The sequence below is a fragment of the Jaculus jaculus genome, chromosome 12 (genome assembly GCF_020740685.1).
Source record: "Jaculus jaculus isolate mJacJac1 chromosome 12, mJacJac1.mat.Y.cur, whole genome shotgun sequence".
Taxonomy (NCBI): Eukaryota; Metazoa; Chordata; class Mammalia; order Rodentia; family Dipodidae; genus Jaculus; species Jaculus jaculus.
The window spans coordinates 62,587,517-62,615,049 of record NC_059113.1 but is presented as its reverse complement, the minus strand read 5'-3'; the positions used below and the strand labels follow the sequence as shown (position 1 = coordinate 62,615,049).

Sequence of the window (27,533 nt, the reverse complement as noted above, 5' to 3'; positions counted from 1 at the left end):
CATGGCCTTGAAACAATAAAAAGACTACAGTGTTAGGCTTAACCAGCACAGAAGACTACACAGTACAAGACATAACCAGTACAAAAGGCTATTACAATGCCGGGTGTGGTAGCACTTGCTTTTAATCCCAGCACCTGGGAGGCAGAGGCAGAGGATTGCTATGAGTTTGAGACCACCCTGAGACTACATAGTGAATTTCAGGATTCCAGGTCAGCTTGGGCTACAGGGTGGCCCCACTTTGAAAAACTAAGAGAAAAAGAAAAAAAAGTTTATTACAGTACAGGGCATAACTTTGGGGCCGGGACTTCTAAATTTCCTTACCTCATTTTCATCTCAATACTATATTACTTTTACTCATATATTTTATCTCTATTTCATACTGTATTATGTGCTTAAGTATATGTTTTGGGGGGGTGTAAAATGTTTGTATTGGAGACAGGAGAAAGATGACTTTTAAAATACAGCTTAGTGAGGAACAGAGGCCCAAAGCAGAACTGGAAGGTGCCACCCCACAACCCCAACATGTCACCTGGATGGCTTTGACAACTGGAATTCAGGATTTGATCCAGTCTCATTCACAATGGCTACAGCACTCCCTCCGCATCCCATCAAGCATACTACCTAGGTGGGTTAGTCTATGGGTTAGTCCCTTGAGGCCACTGCCAGCCAGGTCTCTCCCCTGCCTACCTGAGTGTGATGACAGAAGTCCATCCTAAATGACTATAAAGGCTTGTCCTTGCTAACTTCTTCCTCTCTCCCCTGAACATGCATGTAAGTCGGCCTGTCCCCTTCTCAGCCATGCAGGGAGTTCTCAGTCATGCTGAGAAGGGGAGAGGACTTCTTGGTCTGGGTATATCCCTGCTTGCCTTCTACCTGCATCTTGTCTGGCTTTGGAATGTTCTTAGTTAGGTTACATAAATGATTTTTTTTTTCCAAGGTAGGGTTTCACTCTAGCTCAGGCTGCTGGAATTCGCTATGTAGTCTCAGGGTGGCCTTGAACTCATGGTGATCCTCCTACCTCTGCCTCCCAAATGCTGGGATTAAAGGCATATGCCGCCACACCCAGCTGATTTTTTTTTTTTTTTTTTTTAGGTAGGGTTTCACTCTAGCCCAGGCTGACCTGGAATTCACTCTGTAGTGTCAGGGTGGCCTCGAACTCACAGTGATCCTCCTACCTTTGCCTCCCAAGTGCTGGGATTAAAGGTGTGCGCCACCACACCCAGCTACATGGATGATTTTTCTTTGAAACTCTGGATCTATCACATGGATAATTTTCTCCAAACTAATTTCAGCTGTGTTTTCCTCTGTTCCCCTACTTAACCTGTTAGCTTTCCCTCATGCAGAGGCTCAGGGCTGATGCTTTTATGCTTTGCCCCCACATGAGTGCGTTTTTTCTCAACTTTTTTGCATAGGCTTCTAGGTCTTGTTTTCCATGTGTATGTCAGTGTCTGCTCCAGCCTTAGTCTAGATACCAATTTTCCCTAAATAAATCTCATGAGATTCAACCCTCAAAATAAACACCCTCTTTTATGTCCTTTTGACTGTTTTTCTTCAGAACCTTGACGAAGGCATAATTCCATAAGAGAGAGCATTTCTTCCACAGACCAATGTGATCGTGTTCCTTAGATGGCCCTGTCTCTATTCCTGGATTCTCAGAATAACTTTTTTAACATCAAAATGCAAATTTTGCATTTTGATGTTAAAAAATTGGGGTCCACAAGTTTGGGAGACTCCTTCAAACCTCCCAAATCATGCATCAGTAGGTGTGGGTATGTGGAGTGTAGGCATGTATGCATGTAAGTGAACATGCCCCATGCACATACATGCAAAGACCAGAGGTGAGAGTTGGAGTTTTTCCTCTCTATATATACCTTATTTCCTGAGTCTCTCACTGAACCCAGAGCTCACTATTTTTAGATTAGACTGGATGAACAGTGAGCTCTAGCTGTCCTGTCTCTGCTGCTCAGACTGGGGTTGCAGCATAATGGTCATCAGTTATCCATGACTTTTTTTTTTTTTTTTTTGAGGTAGGATCTCACTGTGGCCCAGGATGATCTAGAACTCACTCTGTAGTCCCAGGCTGGCCTTGAACTTACAGTGATCCTCCTACTTCTACCTCCCAAGTGCTGTGATTAAAGGCGTGCACCACCACACCTGGCTTCATCCCTGGCTTTTACATAGGTGCTGGGGAGCCAACTCAAGTCCTTGTGCTTCTGCAACACACACTGTCACTACTGAGCTATTTCCCCAGCCTGAAGATAGGTTTTTTTTTTCTTTTTTTTTTTCTGAGGTCTCACTCTAGCTCAGGCTGACCTGGAATTCACTGTGTAGTCTCAGGGTGGCCTTGAACTCATGGCAATCCTCCTACCTCTGCCTCCCAAATGCTGGGATTAAAGGCGTGCGCCACCATGCCCAGCTCTAAAGATATGTTTATTTGCAAGAAGAGGCAGACAGAGAATGGGCATGCCAGGGCCTCTTGCCACTGCAAACAGATTTCAGATATATGCACCATTTGGTGTGTATGGCTTTATGTGGGTACTGGGGAATCAAACCTGGGCCATCAGGCTTTGCCTTTAACACTGAGCCCTTTCTCAACCCCTAAGGTCTTTTTATGGTTTTTCAAGGTAGGGTCTCAGTCTAGATCAGGCTGACCTGGAATTCACTATATTATCTCAGTGTAGCCTCGAACTCACAGCAATCCTACCTTTGCCTCCCCAGTGCTAAGATTAAAGGTGTGTACCACCATGCCCGGCTAAGATCTTTTAATACAGGTTTTAAGCATTAGAGTAGAGAGGAAGAAAGGTACTTGTGATAAGAACCCTCCCAGAACAAAGGGAAAGCAATTATGTATTTGTGTGCACCTATAGACCTTGAAACCAAGAATGTGCATGTAGCAACTTGGTAGCATAGGACAACCAATCAGAATATATGTTATTGCATAGGGGAGAGAAAGAGGCTGAAATGTATGGGGCACATGGTATAAAAGGCAAGGCCTCACTGTGCCTGGATCTTGGCCTCTGGATGTGAGTCCACTGGTCCCCTGCAGGCACAGACAAATACAGCTTCCTGCTGCAAGCCTTGAAGTCCTGCCTCTCTGTTACATGCTCAGAAAGAGCATGTAAGTGAGGAGCTGGGAGGTAGCTCAGCAGTTAAGAGCACTTAGTGCTTAACCATAAAGGCTTGGGAGACCACACAAAATCCCACTTACGGTCTGGAGAGATGACTTAGCAGTTAAGGAACTTGCCTGCAAAGCCTAAGAACTCATGTTCAAATCTCCAGGTCCCACCTAGCCACAAGTACAGTGAAGCAAGCAGGCAATATCACACATGCGCCACAAGGGGGTGCACACATCTGGAGTTCATTCACAGCAGGCTGAAGGTCCTGGCATGCCCATTCTCTCTCTCTCTCTCTCAAAAATAAAAATAAAAAAATTAGCTAGGCGTGGTGGCACACGCCTTTAACCCCAGAACTCGGGATTGCTGTGAGACCAGCGTAAGACTACATAGTGATTTCTAGGTCAGCCTGGGCTGGATTGAAACCCTACCTCAAAAAAACAAAAAATCGAGCCAGACATGGTGGAGCACGCCTTTAATCCCAGCACTCGGGAGGCAGAGGTAGGAGGATTACTGTGAGTTCAAGTCCACCCTGAGACTACAGAGTGAATTCCAGGTCAGCCTGGGCTAGAGTGCAAGCCTACCTTGAAAAACCAAAAAAAACAAAAAAACAATATATTCAGTTTTTTATTTGTTGGTAGTTTGCATCTGCAGCCACCTGGCTGGAGGCAGTGTCACTGGGTGGATCTTATGATGTGGTGATGGGTTTCAGATTTCAATCTAAAGATATGCAAAGAGTACCTAGCTGGAGTTCTTGATGTGTGCTGTGCTGTGTGGCTTCCGGCTTTTGGTTTTTAGGCTTATGCCTCTCTCTCTCTGTGTGTGTGTGTGTTTGGTTCTGTGAAAGCAGACCAGCTTCTTCTGCCATTATGGAACTTCCCCTGGATCTGTAAGCTTCAATAAATATTCCTTCCTCCATAAAAAAAAGACAAAAAATTTTTAATTACATAAAAATCTGGGTGTGTACTTAAGGTAAAAGGTAAGACCCCATTGCTGAAGACACTACATACTGCTGTCACAGAACATCAAGATATCTCTGGTTGAGGGGCTGGAGATGTTGGGTTAGCAGTTAAGGCGTTTGCCTGCAAAGCCAAAGGACCTTGGTTCACTTCCCCAGGACCCATGTAAGCCAGATGCACAAGGAGGTGCATGTATCTGGAGTTTGTTTGCACTGACTGGAGGCCCTGGTGCACCCATTCTCTCTCTCTCATTTTCTCACCTCTTTCTCTCTCTCAAATAAACAAATAAATAAAATATATTTAAAGAAATCTGGCTGAATCTGGAAGGAAGGCAGTTTTCACATGGTTAGCTTGTACAGTCCTGAAAAGCGCTCCATGAGCTGCTGAGGGAAAATGGACAACATTGTAAGCAAGCAGGGGACACTGCTATAAGAAAGCCACCAGCCTGACAAGATGTGCACACCTCTGCAGTAGTGCCACCCAGCCTAGGTGAGTAACCAATTGCTATGAGATCCACCCAGTGGAAAGGAACCCATAGCTGGAACTGGGAACCAAGTCAGAATCCTATGGAGACCAAGATTATGGACTCCATGAGAAGCTCCCAGTAGTCTGGCCAAAAATGAGGCCACACCCATCAAAAGCTCTCTAACATTGCTTATCCCATTTGACCTATGCTGATCTCACTGTCCATTGGAGAATTTGTTTTTCTTTTTTCAGAAAGCAGTGAAAACTGAGGACAACCAAAATCTATCAAGAAGATAAGCTGGAGAAATAGCTCAGTGGTTAAGGTGCTTACCTGCAAAGCCAAAAGACCCGGGTTTGACTTCTCAGAACCCATATAAGCCAGATGCACAAGGTGATGCATGCACACAAGGCGACTCATGCATCTAGAGTTAGGTTGTCATGGCTAGAGGTCCTGGTGTGCCAATTCTCTCTCTCTTTCTTTCTCTTGCTCATAAAAGAAAAAAAATAAAGAATAGAGCCAGGCATGGTGGCACACACCTTTAATCCCAGCGCTTGGGAGGCAGAGGTAGGAGGATCACTGTGAGTTCAAGGCCATCCTGAGACTGCTTAGCAAATTCCAGGTCAACCTGGTGCTACAGTGAGATCCTACCTCGAACCCCCCTCCACACACACACACACACAAGGATAGCTGATTCTCTGGCAGGAGACAAACCACCCCTCATACATCAGATCAGCTAGGGCCCAGGTGAAATCACAGAGGGACTGCAGACTGAGCAAGATTGTGCTGCAGTCATCCTACCTCTGCCCCTCAGGTGCTTGGATTAAAGGTGTGTGCACCATACCTGGCTAAGATGACTATTTTAAAATGCTAATTTTAGGCTGGAGAGATGGCTCAGCGATTGAGGTGTTTGTCTGCTAAGTCCATGGACTCAGGCTCATCTCCCAGTACTCACATGAGCCAGATGCACATGGTGGCCCATGTGTCTGCAGTTTGTTTCAGTGGCTGAAGGCCCTGGTGAGCTCTTTCTCTCTTTCCTTCCTTCCTTCCTTCCTTCCTCTCTCTCTCTCTCTCTCTCTCTCTCTCTCTCTCTCTCTCTCTTTCTTGCTTGTTCCCTCCCTCCCCCCCCAAAAAACCGGTTAATATAGCCCAAGATAATTTGGACTGTGGACCTCTAACATGTAACTGACCACACAATAGCTGTTCAAGTGACATTGGTGTGGCTTCTGGGAGCCACAGTTTTTGGGTTCCTTTTTGCCAAACACATTATACTTTGTGTGTATGGCAAGCTTTTGTTGTCGCATGTGGCTTACTCTTAGGGTAATTATAGGTGATGCTAGATACGCATTAGGGAATTGAACCCAGTCAGACTTTGCAAGTGAGCACCTTCAACCACTGAGCCATCTCTCTAGCCCTATGTGGAACTTTTCAGCACTCTGTGTTCTACTCAACCAGAGGAGGTGTTCTCCGAAGATACTCTCTATGTGACAGGAGGCCTCTGTTGTCCTTTACAGAGTAAATTTCTGGGGCCTTAGGATCATCATTTCTTCTTCCATTAAATGGTAGGTTGTAAGGTGAGGGTGAATAAGATAAAGATACTCCGTCTTCTGAGAACATGTATTTCTTAAATTTTATTATTTATTTATTTGACAGAGAAAGAGGGAGAGAGAGAGAGAATGGGCACACCAGGGCCTCCAGCCACCGCAAATGAACTCCAGATGCTTGCGCCCCTTGTGCATCTGGCTAATGTGGGTCTTAGGGAGTTGAACCTGGGTTCTTTGGCTCCACAGGCAAACACCTTAACCATTAAGCCACCCCTCCAGCCCTGAAACCACGTATTTAATGTTTAAACACAATGTGTACAGAAGCGTACGGGAACAGGAGAGAGCTGGTAAAGGTACAAACTTTAAGTTTTTAAATTTGTACATGTGTGTATAGATGCATGTGCATCATGGAGGTCAGAGGATAACCTCTGCTCCATTGTCTTTGAGACAGGGTCTCTTGCTACTGCAAAGAAACTTGGTGTGTGGTGACACATGGAAAGTCAATAAAAGCTTCTTTCTTTGTGCACTAGGGATTCTTGCAAGGATAGTTACTAGTGAGTAGGAGCTAATTTTAGGCCTTTATATACACAATGCTCCAGGAACCTGAGATGCTCTTTCCTTCTTTTAAACCATGAGAGAAGGTGGTCTTGAGGGAGAAATCAGGAAGGTGGTCTTGGATAAACAGCCAGCTAGGAAAGGCCCAAAGACAGTTAACAGGGTATGTCACCTCACATTCCTTACAGAACTGGAACTCTGTGATCTGATCTGGATTCATTCCTCAGTGACAGCAAGCTCTCCCTCCCCCACTTCTTGCCCAATCTGATAGACTTGGGTATATTGGCCCCTCTTGAGCCAGCCCTTTGAGTCCAAAGAAACTAATCAGCTCTCTCCCGTACTCACCATAGGCTTATGGTAAAGCTTGCCCCAATAAGCTGTAGGAGAGGCTTGCCAGGTGGGCAAGGGGCTTGGCTGTTCATGTCTCCTTCTGATGCCTGAACCTCAGGGTTCCTGTTCTCATCTCAGCAGGACCTTTGATAACTGATTTCTTAGCTTCCCTTTTTCCTAATGTGAAGAAGAGAGCCTCTACTCTCCTTTGCTCTACTTCCAGGGTGTGTGTGTGCGTGTGTGTGTGTTCCTTTAAAGTTCTGGCCCTTTTTCAATTTCCCTGAAAATCTGCTTCACATTTCCTTCTACTCCCATGCTTAGATTCCCACATGGGCTCAGATCCTGCCCACCACATGTGCTTGGGTAACGGGTCCTGCCTTTCCCTGGGTACCAATTTTCTCTAAAGAAACCTCACAATTAACAATTTAACTTTCTGAGTCCGTCTCCTCAATTCTTTTTTTTTTTTTAATTTTTATTAGTATTTTCCATGATTATAAAAAAATCCCATGTTAATTCCCTCCCTCCCCCCCTACACTTTCCCCTTTGAAATTCCATTCTCCATCATCTCCTCAATTCTTTGATAAAATGGACAAGGATCTAGAAGTTTGGGTTGATAAATATCCCCGAATCCCACAACTGGCTTTTGTCTTTTTAACATCTACAGAGTCTTTCCCTAAGCGCCTGTCCCTTGATGTTTGTAAGTACCCTTCTCTGGAAGAAAAAGAAACGTGACACTTTAACACGGGAGCAGTGTTCAGAGCCTGTGAGTGAATTCATCTCTTGCTTTCTTTCAAAGAACAGGATTGTGTTGGCTCTCTCAAGAATTTCAGCAGACTTGTTCAATAACATCTGGGTGTTAGTACTTCCAGCCATGGCAAACACTGTGTGAGAAGAGGCATGTCTCACACTTTTACAAACAACATCTGCTGTTGGTCAAGGTTTTCTTTTATTCCAAAATGCAAAGAAGGAAGTCCCTTCCAGGATCAAGACATTCTTTCTCCCACGTACATTTTCCCTAATGTTTGCAAATGTTTTCTCAGTTGAAAAGAAATACGCTAGAGCCCATGAAGAAACAACAAAGTGTTTTATGGCATAGTGTGGTGGTTGGATTCAGGTGTCCCCCATAAACTTAGGTGTTCTGAATGCTAGGTTCCCAGAGAAAGAGATTTGGGAAATAACACCTCCTGGAGGGAGTGTATTGTTGGGGGCAGGTTTATGGGTGTTATAGCCAATGGCCCCTTGCCAGTGTTTGGTATACTCTCCTGTTCCTGTTGTCCACCTTATGTGGGCTAAGGGGTGATGTCCACCCTCTGCTCATGACATTGTTTCCCCTGCCATCGTGGAGCTTCCCCTCAAGCGTGCAAGCCAAAATAAACCTCTTTTTCCCACAAGCTGCTCTTGGTTGGGTGATTTCTACCAACAATGTGAACCTGACTGTAACACATGGGTTGTGTTAGTACTGGCACTCTTTAAAAACACTCATTTGTGAGGTATGCTATGTGGTCTTCAAAGATGTCTTTTAACTATGAGAAAAGATGACACACTCTCTGGAGGTGAGGGTTGTCTTTTCTCCTTCCATTATGGGGCAGGTTCTAAGGTGAGGCGAATCTTTCTTCCAGGATATTCTATCTCCTGAGAACATGTATTTTAATGTTGAAACACACAGTATATGCGAGTTTAAGGAATGTGTTAGAGCTCCTGAAAGTATAAACTCTTCAAAAGACTTTAACTGAGTCTGAGGAGATTGCTCAGTGGTTAAAGGCACTTGCTTGCAAAGCCTTTCAGCCTGGGTTCAATTCCTAAGCCCACCACAAAAAGTGTTACGAACATCTGGTGTTGGTGACAGCAAAAGGTTCTGCTGCCACTCCTCCCAGAAAACAAATTGAAAGGACCGTAACTTTATCTCTTTCTTGTTTTCAAAGGACTGGGTTTGTGATGGAGCTTAAATGAAAAGTCAGTACAAGTTCTTCCTTATTCACAAGGGCCCTAGCAATTCTTCCAAGAACATTGTCAGAGAAAAGCTAATTTTAGACCTTCATGTATATACAATGATCCAGAAACCCAAGATTGTCTTTTCTTTCTTCAGACCATTAGAGAAGATAATCTTGGACCAGTCTTCCTTCTGTATCCACAACATTATAATTAGCATCAGTCCGTAATGGTTATAACCACAGTTTTCTGAGAGGAAAGGAAGTCATGCTCAGAGCTGGGAGCTGTGCTCATGTCTCATCTACCTGGAAAGAATTGTGATAGTTGTCACAAGAAGCCTCAGTACACCTGGTCCAGTAAGTACCTGGGTCTTAATGCCTCTTTCCATGATAGACACTGCGTGCTGAGGGGACTGCTCTACAGTGTACAAAGTAACACTACCAGCTGGCTAAGGTTGTCTTCTTTTCTGGAACATAATGAGAGAAGTTAATCTCTGGTGAATCTTTATTTCAGAATGAAGGCAATGTTTTTTGTGGGTACATATTTCTGAGTACTTACAAATCCTGTTTACTCAACCAAAAGGTCACATGCTAGAGTCAGTGAAAAACAAGTGTTTTGAAATAAGTGTCTGTGTTCATTTGTTTCTTGAAAACATTGTGGTGGATTGATTCAGGTGCCCCCAGAAACTTAGGTGTTCTGAATGCTAGGTTCCCAGCTGATGAAGATTTGGGAATTAATACCTCCTGGAGGCAGTGTATTGTTGGGGGCGGGCTTATGGGTATTATAGCCAGTGTCCCCTTGCCAGTGTTTGGCATACTCTCTTGTTACTATTGTCCACCTGATGTTGGCCAGGGAATGATGCCCACCCTCTGCTCATGTCATCGTCTTTCCTGCCATCATGGAGCTTCCCCCTTGAGCCTATAAGCCAAAAGAAATCTCTTTTTCCCACAAGCTGCTCTTGGTTGGGTGATTTCTACCAGCAGTGTGAGCCTGACTGCAACACAGAGTTTGTCCATCTTGTTTATATATACAAAGAATCAACTTTTGAAAAAAATTTATTTATTTATGAGAGAGAGAGGGAATGGGCACACCAGGGCTTCTAGCCACTGCAAACAAACTCCAGATGCACACACCACCATGTGCTTATGTGGGTACTGGGGAATCGAATCTGGGTCCTTAGGCTTCACAGGCAAGTGCTGTAACTGCTAAGCCATCTCTCTAGCCAGAACCAATTTTTTAAATTTTAAAAATAAGATGGGTGCAGTAGCACATGCCTTTAATCCCAGAACTTGGGAGGCAGAAGTAGGAGGATTGCTGTGAGTTCAAGGCCACCCTGAGACTACATAATAAATTCCAGGTCAGCCTGAGCTAGAGTGAGACCCTACCTCAAAAAAAAAAAAAAACATTAGGGCTGGAAAGATGGTTCAATGGCTCAGGTGCTTGCCTGAAAAGCCTAACAGCCGAGGTTCAATTTTCCAGTACCCATGTAAAGCCAGAGGCACAAAGGGGTACATGCATCCGGAGTTCATTTGCAGTGGCTGGAAACCTTGGTGCACCAATTCTGTCTCTCTTCTCTCTATCTCTCTCTGCTTGCAAATAAATAAAAATATTTTTAAAAATATCTTATGGACTAGAGAGATGGTTCAGCAGTTATGGCACTTGCCTGCAAAGCCTAAGGATCCTGGTGTGATTCCCCAGTATGCACATAAAGCCAGATGTACAAGGTGGCACATGCATCTGAAGTTCGTTTGTTGCACTGGTTAGAAGCCCTGGTACACCCATTCTCTTTCACTCTCTGTCTCTCCCTCCCTCTCAAATTAATAAATATTTTATGAGACTGATATGCTACCTGCTGCACTAACGAGGTACCTCAAATTAATAAATACTTTTAAAGTATTTTAGGGCTGGAGAGATTGCTTAGCAGTTAAGGTGTTTGCCTATAAAGCCAAAGGACCTGGGTTCAATTCCCTAGGACTCACATAAGCCAGATACACAAGGTGGTGCATGCATCTGGAGTTTGTTTGCAACAGCTGAAGGCCCTGGTGCACCCATTCTTTCCCTCCCTCCCTCCCTCCCTCTCTCTCTCTCTCTTGCACACACACACAAAATAAATAAATATTTTTAAAATATTTAAAATTTATTAGTGAGAGAGAGAAAGAGGCAGAAAGAGAGCACCTACATTCTCTTTAGGCTTGCATGTAAATAAATTAAAAAAATGTTTAAGAGAGGGAAAGAGGACTGGAGAGATGGCTTAGCAGTTAAGGCATTTGCTGGCAAAGCCTAAGGACCCATGTTCAACTCTTCAGGTCCCACCTAAACCAGACACAAGGTGGCACAAGTGTGCAAGTTTGCACATGCACAGTAGGTGGCACACGCGTCTGGATTTTGATTACAGTGGTTGGAGACCCTGACATGCCAATTTTCTCTCTCTTTCTGTCTCTCTCTCTCTCTCTTGCTCCCACTCTGGTTCACATAAAAAAGGTTAGTCTGTTGGGCTTGCCTCAAAAAAAAAAAAAAAAAGAAAAAGAAAAGAAAAAGAGAGAGAGAAAAAGAAAGTATGGTTGCACCAGGGCCTCCTGCCACTGCAAAACAACCTCCAAACACATGTGTTACTTTGTTCGTCTGACTTTATATGGGCGTTGGGAGTTGAGCCTGGGCTTCAGGCTTTACAAGCAAATGCCTTGAACCACTTAGCCTTCTCCCCAGCCCAAGAACCAACTCTTTTGTTTCATAAATTCTTTTTTTTTATTGCTAGTTCATTAATTTCTTCCCTGATCTTAATTATTTCTTTTAGATTTGGTTTGTTCTTTTTGTATGTATGTGTTGCTTTTCTTTTGTTCTTTTTTCTTTTTTTGAGGTTGGGTCTCACTCTGTAATCCCACGCTGGCCTCAAACTCACAGCTATCCTCCTATCCCTGCCTCCTGGGTGCTGGGAAATTTTTAAAAATTTATTTATTGAGCTAGAAAGGTGACTCAGCAGTTAAGGGCACTTGCTTGCAAAGCTTGATGGTCCAGGTTTGATTCCACAGTACCCACTTAAAGCCAGATATGCAGGGCTGGAGAGATGGCTTAGCGGTTAAGCACTTGCCTGCGAAGCCTAAGGACCCTGGTTCAAGGCGTGGTTCCCCAGGACCCACGTTAGCCAGTTGCATAAGGGGGCACACACATCTGGAGTTTGTTCCCAGTGGCTGGAGGCCCTGGCACACCCATTCTCTCTCTCTCTCTTTCTCTTTGCCTTTCTCTTTCTGTCTGTCACTCTCAAATAAATAAATAAAACTAAACAAAAAAAAATTTTTTTAAAGCCAGATACACAAAGTGGCACATGGATCTGTAGTTCATTTTCAGTGGCAAAAGGCCCTAGTGTGCCTATTTTCTCCCTCCCTCCCTCCCCCCCCCTGCAAGTAACTAAAAATATTTTTAGGGCTGGAGAGATGGCTTAGTGGTTAAGCGCTTGCCTGTGAAGCCTAAGGACCCCGGTTCAAGGCTCGGTTCCCCAGGTCCCACGTTAGCCAGATGCACAAGAGGGCGCACGCGTCTGGAGTTCGTTTGCAGAGGCTGGAAGCCCTGGTGCGCCCATTCTCTCTCTCTATCTGTCTTTCTCTCTGTGTCACTCTCAAATAAATAAATAAATAATTCAAAAAATATTTTTAAAATTTATTTATTAGCAGACAGTTGGGTTTCATTATAGTGTTTTCAAACAAATTTTTTAAATATTTTGTTTATTTTTATTTATTTATTTGAGAGCAGCAGAGAGAAAGAGACAGATAGAGAAAGAGGCAGAGAGAGAGAGAGAGAATGGGTGCACCAGGGCCTCCAGCCTCTGCAAACGAACTCCAGACGCGTGCGCCCCCTTGTGCATCTGGCTAACGTGGGTCCTGGGGAATCGAGCCTCGAACCGGCGTCCTTAGGCTTTACAGGCAAGTGCTTAACCACTAAGCCATCCCTTCCTTTCTCCCTGCACCCCCCCCAAACTTAGTATCCTTTCTGCTTTCAGGTTTCCTTTTGTCCCTTCCCCTTCTTGTTACCTCTAATTCCCCTCTCATGCTCTCCTGTCTCAAATCATAGCTCATACTTTATCTTACATCCCTTATTTTTTAAACCTTTTATTGACTGTTTCTATAAGTATAGACAATAAACCATAATTTCTCCCCTTCCCCTTTTCTCCCCCTCTCAAATCCACTCTCCATTGAATCCTTCTTTCCAATTAGTCTCTCTTCTATATTGATGTCACCATCTTTTCCTCCTATTAATATATGGGTATAGACATTTTTAAAAGTGCTTAAGGTCAGTTTGGTGGTCATAGTATGTACATTAAGCCAGACATCAGTAGATGTTACTTCCCTAAGGCTCATGACCTCCCCAGCCATAGGCTTTTGACTAGGTTTTCAGTACTAGACATGTTTTCTCTCCCTGACAGTGGGCCTCAAGTCCAATCAGAGAGCAGTTGGTTTCCCTCATAGCAGACATGCCACCATTATACCAGTTGGCACATTTGGCCTGGCTGGCCAATCTTAAGGCTTGCAGGGTCCACTGCTGCTTAACAACATTGATGATGTCTCTCTCTCTCCCACAGGGCTGCATGAAGCATAAGCTCTTAACAGCTATCTGACAGCTAGTCAAGAGGGAGGAAATTTCCAGCTCAGCTGCAGCTTGGTTTCTCGGTGACTTGCAATCCAAGCATTACATCCCTTTATTTATATACATACACATATATTAAGTTAGGGTCCACAAATAAGAGAGAACATGCACTTTCGTGTTTCTGGGCTTGGGTTGCCTCATTAGTATAATTCTTTCCAATTCCATTCATTTTCCTGCAAATTTCATAACTTCATTTTTGTTTATTTTTTACAGCTGAATAACAAACACTTCACTGTGTATATATACCACCTTTTTATTATTAAATTGTGATTCCATTCCCTAGCTCTTATGAATAAAGCAGAATAAACATGGATGTACAAGTACCTCTGTGGTGGGAGTAAGTGCTCTGGAGATATATATATATGATGTCATCATCATATCAAACAAATATATACATATATATATGTGTATATATATATATATATATATATATATATATATATATACACATATATATACATAGTGGCTGTATCAGTTTACACCCCCATCAACAGTGGGGAAGATTTCTCTTTCTGTCCATATCCTTACCAGCATTTGTTGTCATGAGTTTTCTTGATAATAATTCTGACTGGGGAGAGATGACATCTCACATGTTTCAACAATCTGCATTTTCCTGATGGCTACGAATGTTGAACTTTAAAAAAATATTTTTTATGACAGAGAGAGGAAGAGAATGGGCACACCAGGGTCTCCAGTAACTACAAATGAACTCTAGACACATGTGCCACCATGTGCATCTGGCTTACATGGGCTCTGGGGAATTGAACCTGGGTCCTTTCACTTTGCAGGCAAGCATTTTAACCGCTAAGCCATTTCTCCAGCCCTTGAACACTTTTTAAAATATCTATTGGGCCGGGCGTGGTAGCACACGCTTTTAATCCCAGCACTCAGAAGGAAGAGGTAGGAGGATTGCCGTGAGTTTGAGGCCACCCTGAGACTAAGTAGTTAATTCCAGGTCAGCCTAGGCCAGAGTGAAACCCCTACCACCAAACACACACACAAAAAAATCTATTGGCTATTTGTTTCTCTATTCATTTCATTAGCTCATTATTGATTGGCAGGTATTTGGGGCCATTCTTTATAGGTTCTCGACAACCTTCTCCCATTCTGAAGGCTTCCTGTTCCCCCTGCTGACAGGTTCCTTTGCTGTGAAGAAGCTTCTCCATTTCACAGAGTCCATTTGTTGATTCTTGGGGCCATTTCCTGTGTTACTAGAGTTCTCTAAAGAATGATCTGTCTCTCTATCTGCCTCTTTTTCTCTCTCTCAAATAAATAAATAAATATATTTTTTTTTTTTTTTGAGGTGGGTCTCACTCTAGCCCAGGCTGACCTGGAATTCACTATGGAGTCTCAGGTTGGCCTCGAACTCACAGTGATGCTCCTACCTCTGCCTCCCAAGTGCTGTGATTAAAGGCATGCACCACCATGCCTGGCAATAAAATATTTTTTAAGGAGGACCGGGGACATGTCTTAGCAGTTAAGGTGCTTGCTTGCAAAGCCTAAGGACCCATGTTTGACTCTCCAGATCCTGTGTAAGCCAGATGCACAAGGTGACACATGTGTCTGTTGTTTTATTGCAGTGGCTGAAGGCCCTGGCATGCCAATTCTCTCTCTCCCATAAAAATATATTACAAAAGGCTGGGTGTGGTGGTGCATGCCTTTAACCCCAGCACTCGGGAGGCAGAGGTAGGAGGACCACTATGAGTTCTAGGCCATCCTGAAACGACATAGTGAATTCCAGGTCAGCCTGGGCCAGAGTGAGACCCTGCCTCAAAAAAACAATAAATAAATAAATAGAAGTATATGCTACCATGTTGTAGAAAACAGCTTCCTGTTCACTGAGATGAATTTCCAGACCAGGCACAGTTGTGGAGGAAGCAATATTTATTGAAGCTTACAGATCCAGCAGAAATTCCATAATGGAGGAGAAGCTGGCCTGCTTTCACAGGATCAAACACAGAATAAGCCTGAAAGCCAAAAGCCACACAGCACAGCACACTTCAGGAACTCCAGCTAGTCACACTTTGCATATCTCTTAATCTCAAACCCACCACCACAACTTAAGATCTGCCCGGTGACACCGCCTCCAGCCAGGTGGCTGCAGATGCAAACTACAAACTAATAAAACACTGAATATATTGGGGGCCATCTATTCAAACTACCACACATGTCCAGCTAAGAACAGCCTTTAAAAAATTACATGTATTATTCAAGCTGGGTAAGGTGGTATATACACCTTTAACCCCAGCACTTGGGAGGCAGAGGTAGGAGAATCACTGTGAGTTCAAGGCCATCCTGAGACTACATAGTGAATTCAAGGTCAGCCTGGGCTAGAGTGAGACCCTACCTTGAAAACAGAAAAAAGGCTTCTGGTTAAGATGGCGGCATAGGTACCACGCCAAAGCAGCCAGCAGGGGGGGGGGGGGGGCAAAAAAAACCTCAGCAAATACACACTTTTACTAAAAAGTGAGGTGTATAGGAAATTTAACTGGCAGCAGAGAAGTAGGAGAGATCCAGAGCATCCAGAGCCTGCATGGACCGGCAGAAGCAGCTCCGGCAGGTTTGCCAATCATGGCATGGCAGCAGCGCACAACAAAGCCGCCAGGCTCGGCTTGAGCCGCAGGAAAAGCCAGGCAAGGGGATTTTCCACTCACACCAGAGCTCTCCACAGACTCAAGAAACATTAAGGGAGAGCGGCAGTGAACAACGGAGGAGCAGATCACAAGGTAGAAGAACACATGGAACAGCGAGAGAACTAGAGCAGCATCAGCAGCCTCCCCTCCCCCACTGTGGTGGTTTGATTCAGGTGTCCCCCATAAACTTAGGTGTTCTGAATGCTAGGTTCCCAGCTGATGGAGATTTGGGAATTAGTGCCTCCTGGAGGGAGTGGATTGTTGGGGGCAGGCTTATGGGCTTTATAGCCAGTTTCCCCATGCCAGTGTTTGGCACACCCTCCTGTTGCTGTGTCCCAACTTATGTTGGCCAGGGGGTGATGTCCACCCTCTGCTCATGCCACCATTTTTCCCTGCCATCGTGGAGCTTCCCCTTGAGCCTGTAAGCCAAAATAAATCTCTTTTTCCCAGAAGCTGCTCTTGGTTGGGTGATTTCTACCAGCTGCGAACCAGACTGCAACACCCACCAACAGTGCCCAGCTCCAGCAAACAGAGCAGTGGTCCAGGGACCCAGCCACACCTACTTGAACTGACAGCAGGACCCAAGCAGGAGCAGAGGTAACTGGGATTACACCAGGGAAGGTTCTCACCTGGTCACAAGCTGACTTGGAATCCTCAACAGATCAGAAATCTTAACCTCCTTGTTGTCAGGATTAAGGGTGTTGGTGGGGCACCACACACCCTAAGGGACAGTTAGAGGATATGGTTGTCATAATACCTACTCTTGGATAAATACTATGAGTCTTAAGAGGCACACCTAATGCCTTAAACTCCTACACTGAAGTTAAATAACATCAGATTGTCTGAGACATCTAATAATACCCAGCTAACTAGAAAAATTAAATAATCCAAGGTGCAAAAATATATACATTATAACACAAGAAACACCAAAAATCATGACAATATAAATCCACCAAAAAGTATTAATACATCAGAAATGACCTCCAGTGAGAATGAGTTAGAGGAAATGCCTGAGAAAGATTTCAAAAGAATGATTATAAATATGTTCAAAGAAGTCAAAGAAGAAATCAAAGGAATCAAAGAAAACATAGGACACCAATTTAATGAAATAAAGAGGTCAATACTAGACATAAATAAGGAAATAGAAATAATGAAAAATCAGAATTACTAGCAATGAAGAACACAGTGAAATAAAGTCTGTAGAAAATCTCACCAGTAGAATGGATAAAGGAGAGGACAGAATATCTAAGCTAGAAGACCAGGTGGCAGATCTAATACAGTCCAACAAAGAGAAAGACAAACTTATAGAAAAGTATGAGTGGGAATTTCAAGATATTCAGGACACTATAAAAGATCAAACATAAGAATTCAGGGCATAGAAGAAAGAGAAGAATTTCACTCCAAAGGCATATTAGGTGTCTTCAACAAAATCATAGAAGAAAACTTCCCCCATATTGGGAAAGAGGTGTCAATGCAGATACGGGAATCCTTTAGAATACCAGCCAGACAAAACCTGGAAAGAACCTCTCCTCGCCGTATTATAATCAAACTACCAAACATACAAGCCAAAGAAAAAATATTGAAAGCAGTCAGAGAGAAAAATCAAGTTACCTACAAGGCAAGCCCATCAGGATGACAGCAGATTACTCAACACAAACTTTAAAAGGCAGAAGGGCATGGAGTGATGTATTCCAAGTCCTGAAAGATAACAACCGTCAACCAAGGTTACTTTATCCTGCAAAACTATCCATCCAAATAGATGGATAAATAAGGACATTCCACGACAAAAGCAAGCTAAAGGAGTATTTGAAGACAAAACCAACTCTACAGAAAATACTTGAGAGAATTCTCCATGATAAAGAAAAAGAAAAGCACACATATAAGGAGCTGGGCAAAAACAAACAATACTCAAATACTAGTTAACACAAGAGCAAGCAAGGATAAAACCGGAAGAACTACAAAAAATGGAAAAAATGAATACACACCTTTCAATATTATCTCTTAATATCAATGGCCTCAATGTCCCAACCAAAAGGCATAGGTTGACAGGCTGGGTTAAAAAGCAGTATCCTTCAGTTTGTTGCCGCTAAGAAACCTACCTTTCCACAAAGGATGGACATTATCTTAGGGTGAAAGGTTGGAAAATGGTGTTTCAAGCAAATGGACCTAGAAAACAAGCAGGGGTTGCTATCTTAATATCTGTCAAGGTAGACTTCAGTCCAACATTAGTTAAGAAACATAAGGAAGGTCACTATATATTGATTAAAGTCACCCTCCAACAGGACATTACAATCCTAAACATATATGCACCTAACATGGGGTACCCCAGATTCATCAAGCAAATGCTACTTGAACTAAGGTCACAGATAACACCAAACACAGTGGTAGTGGGTGACTTTAACACCCCACTCTCATCAATTGACAGGTCATCCTGGGAAAAAATAAACAGAGTCATCTGGACTAAATGAGGTCATAGAAGGAATGGACCTAACAGATATATATAGGACATTTCATCCAAATGCTGTAGAATATACATTCTTTTCAGCAGCACTTGGAACATTCTCTAAAATAGACCATATATTGGGACACAAAACAAATCTTAACAAATACAGGAAAATTGAAATAATTCCCTGCATTCTATCTGACCACAATGGAATCAAATGACAGATCAATAGCAAGAAAGGCTACAGAGCATTACACAAAATCATGGAAATTAACACACACTACTAAATGATGAATGGGTCTATGAAGAAATCAAGAAGGAAATTAAAAAAATTTATAGAGTCAAACTATAATGAGAACACAAAATACACAGTGAAGGCAGTCCTAAAAGGTAAATTTATAGCTTTAAGTGCCTATATTAAGAAATTAGAAAGGTCGCAAGTAAACGACTTAATGCTTCACCTTAAAGCCTTGGAAAAAGAAGAACAAGACAAACCAAAAATCAGTAGATGGGAAGAAATAATAAAGATTAGGGCAGAAATTAATGAAATAGAAACCAAAAAAAAAAAAAAAATCCAAAGAATCAATGAAACAAAGAGTTGGTTCTTTGAAAGGATAAACAAGATTGATAAACCCTTAGCAAATCTGACCAAAAGAAAGAAAGAGACACAAATTAATAAAATCAGAGATGAAAAAGGTAACATCACAACAGATGCCAGAGAAATTCAAAAAATCATAGGGACATAGTATAAAAGCATATACTCCACAAAGTATGAAAATCTGAAAGAAATGGAAGATTTTCTTGATTTATATGACCTACCTAAATTAAATCAAGATGAGATTAATCACTTAAACAGACCAATAACAAGCATGGAGATCCGAACGGGTATCAAAAATCTCCCAACTAAAAAATGCCCAGGCCCAGATGGATTCACTGCTGAATTTTACCAGACCTTCAGGGAAGTACTAATGCCATTGCTTCTTAAGCTTTTCCATAAAATATAAAAAGAAGGAATCCTACCAAATTCCTTCTATGAAGCCAGCATCATCCTGATACTAAAACTAGGCAAAGATAGAACAAAAAAGAAAATTACAGACCAATCTCCCTCATGAACATAGATGCAAAAATTCTCAACATATCCCTGATACTGAAAACTTAAAACAGGGGTAGTCTTGAGCCCTAGGAATGTAACATCTGCTGATGTCTAGAAAAATGTATATAGTATGGTTATCTAACTGTCCAGTAAGCACTTCTGTTAATATTTATACCCTTATATTAACACTACTCTCACTTTGGGTAGATAATCTCTTTTCAGATGGCAGTGACTTCGGGATGACTCAGAAGGTATCATAGTGCTGGAAAGAAGTGACTGGAGTATGGAGTAACATCTCAATCACACCTTCCAAGGCTCAGGGTCTGTTGCGAAAGAGGTGGTGGAAAGAATGTAAGAGCCAAGGGAAAGGTAGAACTCCTTACAACGTGCTCCCTCCAAACATAAAATGGCCTCGATATTTATGACTTCATAATGCCTGACACTCCCTATACAATACCATCATAAGAGGAGGAAAAGACTATGACATCAAAATAAAAGAAAGACTGATTGAGATGGGGAGGGGTATAATGGAGAATGGAATTTCAAAGGGGAAAGTGGGGGAGGGGGTAGGGAGGGTATTACCATGGGATACTTCTTATAAACATGGAAAATGTTAATAAAAATTGAGAAATAAATAAATAAAAATTTTTAAAAAACAAAACAAAAAAATTACAAAAAAAGAAAGTTCTAGCCTATATCTATACCTGTAACTTCCAGTGTATGTTGTTTTTCCAAGGCCTTCGGGTGCATCAAGTTATTTATTTGAGCTCTCTGTTATTGTAATGTAGGCATCTACTGCTATACACTTCCCTCTTAGAACTGCCTTCACTGTGTTCCATAAGTTTTGATATGTTGTACATTTATTTTAATTGAGTTATAAGAACTTTTTTTTAAAACTATTTTTATTTATCTCTTTGCTATCAGAAATGAGAAACAGACAGGAATAATGGGCATACCAGGGCCTGTTGCCTCTGCTAATAAACTCAGATATGTGTGCCACTTTGTGTATCTGGCTTTACATTGGTACTGTGGAATTGAACCCAGGCCAGTGTGCTTTGCAAAATACTTTTATTTATTTTATTTGAGACAGAGAGAAACAACAGAAAGAGGCAGACACAGAGCATGGGCACACCAGGGTCTCCTGCCACTGTAAACAAACTCCAGACCTCCAGATGCATTCACCACTTTGTGCATCTGGCTTTACCTGGGTACTGGGTAATTGAACCTGGTCTATCAGATTTGCAAGCAAATACCTTTACCACTAAGCTATCTCTCCAGCCCCTCCAGCCCTTGATTTATTTATTTTTTTAAAAAGATATTATTTATTTATGAGAAAAAGAGAGAGAATGGGTGTGCCAGGGCCTTTAGCTGCTGCAAATGAACTCCAGATACATGTGCCACCATGTGCTTACATGAGTTCTAGGGAATTGAACCTGGGTACTTAGACTTTGCAGGTAAGTGTCTTAACCACTAAGCACTCTCTCCAGCCACTTTTTCTTGTTTTTGTTGTTGTTGTTTTGGGGGTTTTTTGTTGTTTGTTGTTGTTTGGTATTTCTTTGGTTTTTCAAGGTAGGGTTTCACTCTAGTCCAGGCTGAACTGGAATTCACTATGTAGTCTCAGGGTGGCCTCAAACTCTCAGTGATCCTCCTACCTCTGCCTCCCAAGTGCTGGGATTAAAAGTGTGTGCCACTAAGACTTTCTGAATACAACCCCAATTGCTCAGGCAATAAAACCACAGATTAACCACTGGGACCTAATGAAATTACAAAGGTTTTGCACCGCAAAGGACACAGTGAAAAAAGCAAAGAGGCAACCTACAGAATGGGAAAAAATCTTCGCCAGCTATATATCTGATAGAAGATTAATATCTAGGATATACAAAGAACTCAAAAAGTTAAATAATAAGGAATCAAACAAGCCAATCAAAAAATGGGCTATGGAGCTAAATAGTTCTCAAAGGAAGAAATACGAATGGCATATAAGCATCTAAAAAAATGTTCTACGTCACTAGTCATCAGGGAAATGCAGATTAAAACAACATTGAGATTCCATCTCACTCCTGTCAGATTGGCCACCATCATGAAAACAAATGATCATAAATGTTGGCGGGGATGTGGAAAAAAAGGAACCCTTCTGCACTGCTGGTGGGAATGCAATCTGGTCCAGCCATTGTGGAAAACAGTGTGGAGGTTCCTAAAACAGCTAGAGATTGATCTACCATATGACCCAGCTATAGCGCTCCTAGGCATATATCCAAAGGACTCATCTCATTTCCTTAGAAGTACATGCTCAACCATGTTTATTGCTGCTCAATTTATAATAGCTGGGAAATGGAACCAGCCTAGATGTCCCTCAACAGATGAGTGGATAATGAAGATGTGGTACATTTATACAATGGAGTTCTACTCAGCGGTAAAGAAAAATGAAGTTATGAAATTTGCAGAAAAATGGATGGACTTGGAAAGTATTATACTAAGTCAGGTAACCCAGGCCCAGAAAGCCAAGCGCCACATGTTCTCTCTCATATGTGGATCCTAGCTACAGATGACTGGGCTTCTGCGTGAGAATGAAAATACTTAGTAGCAGAGGCCAGTAAGTTGAAAAGGAGACATAAAGGGTGGAGAAAGGAAGGGAGGAGGATACTTAATAGGTTGATATTGTATATATGTAATTACAATGATTGTAATGGGGAGGTAATATGATGGAGAATGGAATTTCAAACGGGAAAGTGTGGGGGTGGGGAGGGAGGGAATAACAATGGGATATATTTTATAATCATGGAAAATGTTAATAAAAATTAAAAAAAAAAAGTGTGTGCCACCATGCCCAGCTTCTTTCTTGACATCCTTGATAATTCATTCATTATTCAGTAGTCTTGTTCTAGCTTCAGGAGTTTGTATATTTGCTGTAGTTTTTCTTGTTAATTGCTACTTTTTGGCATTGTTGTCAGATAAAGTACAAGGTGTTATTTCAATTTTCCTAAGTTTTGGGCTGAGAAGATACTCGATTGTTAAAGGCACTTATTTACAAAGCCTGCCAGCCTGGGTCAATTCTCAGATTTCCTAAATTTGTTGAGTCTTGCTTTGTGTCATATTATGTGATCTATTTTAGTAAAAGCTCCACAGGCTGCTAAGAAGAATATGTATTCTCTAGTAAGTGAAGCAATATTCTGTGAATGCTTGTTAGGTCTATTAGATCTATTATTTCATTTAACTCTAATGTTTCTCTACTTATTTTAAAAATATTTTTATTCATTTATTTGCAAGGGAAGAGAGAGAGAATGGGAACGAGAATGTGTGTACCAGGGCCTAGTGCTGCAGCAAATGAACTCCAGACACATATGCCACTTTGTACATCTAGCTTTACATGGGAACTGAGAAAATGATCCCAGACTTTTAGGCTTTGCAAGCAAGTGCCCTTAACCACAGAACTCTCTCTTCAGCATTCTACTTATTTTCTGTCTGGATGACCCGTCTATTGGTGTGAGTGGAGTATTGAAGTCATTCACTATTACTGTGTGAGTGTGGGGGTTTCCTCTGACTTTACATGTAGTAGGATTTATTTTATATAAATTAGGTGCATTAGTATTTGGTGTGTGTGTTTAGAAGAGAGAGAGAGAGAGAGAGGAGAGAAATGGGAATGCCAGGGCCTCTTGCCACTGCAACCAAACCCCAGACATATATGCCACTCTGTGCATTTGGCTTTTTATGGGTACCTGGGATTTAAACCTGGGCAATCAGGCCTTGTAAGCCTTAACTGCTGAGCTATGTCAGCAGCCAGACATGGATTCTTTTAGCTGTCCTAGTTCGGATCTACTATGAAAGTGAAGAAAGTACTCAGAGAAATATATGGAAAAATATAAGGTTTGTCCCACAAATAAATATAAGAAAGTTTTAAATCCCAGGGTACTGGGGAGGCAGAGGTAGGAGGATCACCATGAGTTCAAGGCCACCCTGAGACTACATAGCAAATTCCAGGTTAGCCTGGGCCAGAGTGAGACCCTACCTCAAAAACTTGAAGAAAAAAAAAAAAAAGAATCACAGGCACAGAAACTTGGGCTATAATTGTTAAAGCGATTATTATGATTAAAGGGAAATCTGTTATGTTCTGGGACAACTGGAAAGTTGCCCTGAGGGCAAAGATCTAATCCATTAAAGCCTAAACATAGAAGAAAAAAAAAATGTGAGTGCCAGGCATGGTAGCGCATGCATTCACTCCCCGCACTCCGGAGGCAGAGGTAGAACGATCCCTGTGCGTTCAAGGCCAGGCTGGGACTACAGAGTTCCAGGTCAGCCTGGGATAGAGTGAGACCCTACCTTGACAAAAACAAAAGAAAAGAAAGAATGTGAACTGTTTTGAAAGGACAAAGCTTAAGGGGAGAATGCTGACGGAGGTCTCAGACCATAGGATGAACATGCAGAGACCACGACAACTGTGATCCAAAGCCAGACCTCATCTCAAGCTGGAAGGAGAATTTATCAGCATTGTCCATATGTTAATGGTTTTGAAGGCATGAAAAATGAAAGAGGGGATCATGGACTGCTATAGACATAGCATATTCAGCCTTCTACAAAATCAGTCATATAACTGGACATGGAGGCTCATGCTTTTAGTCCCAGATCTTGGGAGGCTGAGGTAAGATGATCACCATGAGCTCAAGGCCAGCCTGTAGCTACAGAATGAGTTCCAGATCAGTCTGGACTAGAGTGAACTCCTACCTCACATGTAACCCTACCTCAAAAGAGAGAGAGAGAGAGATCTCAAACAACATAATGTCTCCTCAAGGTTTTAGAAAAATAATAAGAAGCCAATTCCAAACCCAGTAAATGGCAATAAATAATAAAGATTGGGGTGGAACTTCTATTCACTACTGATGGGAATGCAAACCATAGTGGAAATCAGTGTGGAGACATCTCAAAAAAAAAAAAAAATTAGAAATAGGCTTCATAGGCAAGTGCCTTAACTAAGGACCCAGGTATGATTCCCCAGTACACACATAAGCCAGATGCACAAGGTGGCACATGCATCTGGAGTTTGTTTGCAATGGATGGAGGCCCTGGTGCTCCAATTCTCATTCTTTCTGTCTCTCTTCTACTCTCTCTGCTTGCAAATAAATAAAATAAAATAAAATATAAAAACTGTAAAAAATTAGAAATAAAACTTCCATATGACCCAGCTATACTACTTCTGGGCATATATACCCTACTACATATGTACTCCTGAACATATATTTCTTTACTATGGAAATACTTGCACATCCATGTTTATTGTGGCTCTATTTACAATAGCTAAGAAATGGAATCAGCCTAGATGTCCATCAACAAATGAGTGGATAATGAAAATGTGGTATACATACACAATGGAATTTCACTCAGTAGTACAAAAAAACGAAAGTTGCAGGAAATGGATGGATCTGGAAAGAATTATATTAGGTGAAGTGACCCAAACGCAGAGAGACCAAGACTATATTTTCTCTCACATGAGAATACTGGCTTTTAATATTGATATACAGAGGAGAGGGGAAGCAGGCATGGAAGAGTTATAAAGCTAGAATGGTAACTAAGTCTGTAAAGCAATGATTAGGAAAGGGAGGAAGGGGAAGAGTGGAAGGACATAAGTGACATGCAAACAAAGGGGGAGCATCTGGAGGGAGGAGGGAGAGGAGGGACTAAGCTAAAACAATTAAACTTGAAAATGCCAGAATTATACCTAAAACTTTGTATGCTAACTGAAAAAAAGAAAGAGTTAATCCAAATGGGACTGTCAGTCTCCCAGATGGGAAATCACTCATCTGCAAGACTGTCCAGGGACTTCAAAAAAAAAAAAAATAGTATAAAGCCTGCCTAAACATGTAAATTGGCACAATTGTCTCTCATCATTGTCTACTTTCATCCCTTGAAAGTGTCCCCTCCACAATAATCCCTTTGGCCATTGTCCACTCACATCCCTTATTATTTTTTTCTTTTTTTTGGTGGGGGGGCAAGGTAAGGTCTCGCTCTAGCCCAGGCTGACCAGGAATTCACTATGGAGTCTGAGGGTGGCCTCAAATTCCCAGCGATCCTCCTACCTCTGCCTCCTGAGTGCTGGAATTAAATGTGTGCGCCACCCTTTGTAATAAAATATATTTTCTACAGCATGTTCTGTGTGCCTGGACTGATTTCCTGCAGAGGAGAACACAAGGATTAAGGAGGCAAGGAAAGACAAGAGCAAGACCCAGTAGCAGCATCGTCCTTGCCTTCATCCTATACATGTCTCCTTTGCTACTTTTATCCTGATCTGTGTATTTCTACTCAACCTTGCATACAGACATATCAATCCTTTCAGAAATGTTTTTGTTAGAAAATAGATGTGAACACTTTAAGAGGCCCCTGCTGCCCACAACCAGAATGAGGAAGGAAAGTGATAACCAGCGCCTTGTTGCCAGGGAGACAAAATCATCTGGGTTATGACCTTGAGTCCTATCTAAGAGCAGATGGCAACAGAACAGCCACTCTTCTTACAGACCTTGAAGGTCTAGAGACCTTTTAAAAAAAATCTGTCTCTTCCCTTGCCTCTGTGACTTCCCTCTCATGGCTCGCTCCCTCTCCCTCCCCCTCCCCCTCCCCCTCCCAACTGTCAAAACAGTATTCAAGCAGAGACCTTCCCTCTCATACAAAGATAAAATACAGACAAACTACTCAGGATGCCCCTGAAGAGGTTCGTAACCGTGATTTCAGGAGAGAGTTGGAAGAGAGGGAGAGAGCGGCTGCTAGGGAAAAAAACAGAGATCGTCCAACCCGAGAACACACAACTTCATCAGTGTCAAAAAAGCCCAGCTTAGATGAGATCCCTGCTGCCAACCTGGATGCAGATGATCCTCTGACAGATGAGGAAGATGAAGATTATGAAGAGGAGAGGGATGATGATGACACTGCAGCTCTTCTTGCAGAACTGGAAAATATTAAAAAGGAAAGAGCTGAAGAACAGGCCAGGAAGGAACAAGAACAAAAAGCAGAGGAAGAAAGAATTCGGATGGAAAACATTCTAAGTGGAAACCCTCTCCTTAATCTCACTGGCCCATCCCAGCCTCAGGCCAACTTCAAAGTTAAAAGAAGATGGGATGATGATGTCTTCAAGGACTGTGCAAAAGGTGTAGATGATCAGAAGAAAGACAAAAGATTTGTGAATGATACACTGCAATCTGAATTTCACAAAAAGTTCATGGAGAAATACATTAAGTAGTGCAGTTTTATGTGCTTAATTAAAGATGCAAAATGTTAAGGATCAGTTTGATTTTTTTGTTGTTCTTTTTTCTTTCTCAGTGTATAAATTAAGTTCCAAAATGTGTCTTCTTTCTGTTATAGCACCTCATTTCATAATAAACTTGGGAACTGGTCTCACTGCTTTCCAGTTGCTGAATGTTCCCAGTCATACATTTTCTTTTTAATATGGGGGAAAGGAGTCTGCTTGCAATAAATATTTTTAACCTAAAACAAAATAAACAAAAAAAGTGACCTGAACTTTCTTGTAGTTTATGGATCTTATAAAATTATGTTGTTGAGCCGGGCGTGGTAGCACACACCTTTAATCCCAGCACTCGGGAGGCAGAGGTGGGAGGATTGTGAGTTTGAGGCCACCCTGAGACTCCATAGTGAATTCCAGGTCAGCCTGGGCTACAGTGAGACCCTACCTCGAAAAACAAAAAAAAAATAAAATAAAATAAAATTATGTTGTATTTCTTTTCAAAATCAAAGTTACTTTGTGTGGTTTTTTTTAAAAAAGGGGGGGCTGGAAAGATGGCTTAGCGGTTAAGCGCTTGCCTGTGAAGCCTAAGGACCCCAGTTCGAGGCTCA

General features: G+C 42.2%; 3 protein-coding genes across 5 annotated transcripts in view; all 3 read left to right on the top strand.

Annotated features, from left to right (window-relative positions):
• Positions 1-27,533, top strand: part of Znf668 (zinc finger protein 668) — a 704,021-nt gene that overhangs the window by 1,128 nt on the left and 675,360 nt on the right. The window lies entirely within an intron of this gene.
• Positions 1-27,533, top strand: part of LOC101597087 (alpha hemoglobin stabilizing protein) — a 43,204-nt gene that overhangs the window by 1,158 nt on the left and 14,513 nt on the right. The window contains exons 2-3 of one of the 3 annotated variants that reach the window (XM_045131618.1): positions 7,629-7,727; positions 9,051-9,249. The gene's annotated coding sequence lies outside the window, so the exon portion shown is untranslated. Of the gene's footprint in view, positions 1-7,628; positions 7,728-9,050; positions 9,250-13,466; positions 13,834-27,533 lie in introns of those variants that run through there. The other 2 variants (XR_006632947.1, XM_004671004.2) reach the window with 2 other exon arrangements.
• On the top strand, positions 26,305-26,961 carry LOC123453600 (spliceosome-associated protein CWC15 homolog; the record flags this gene model as incomplete). Its single annotated transcript, XM_045130621.1, has 1 exon — positions 26,305-26,961. A coding segment is annotated over one exon (618 nt), but the record flags the coding sequence as incomplete, so codon positions are not given.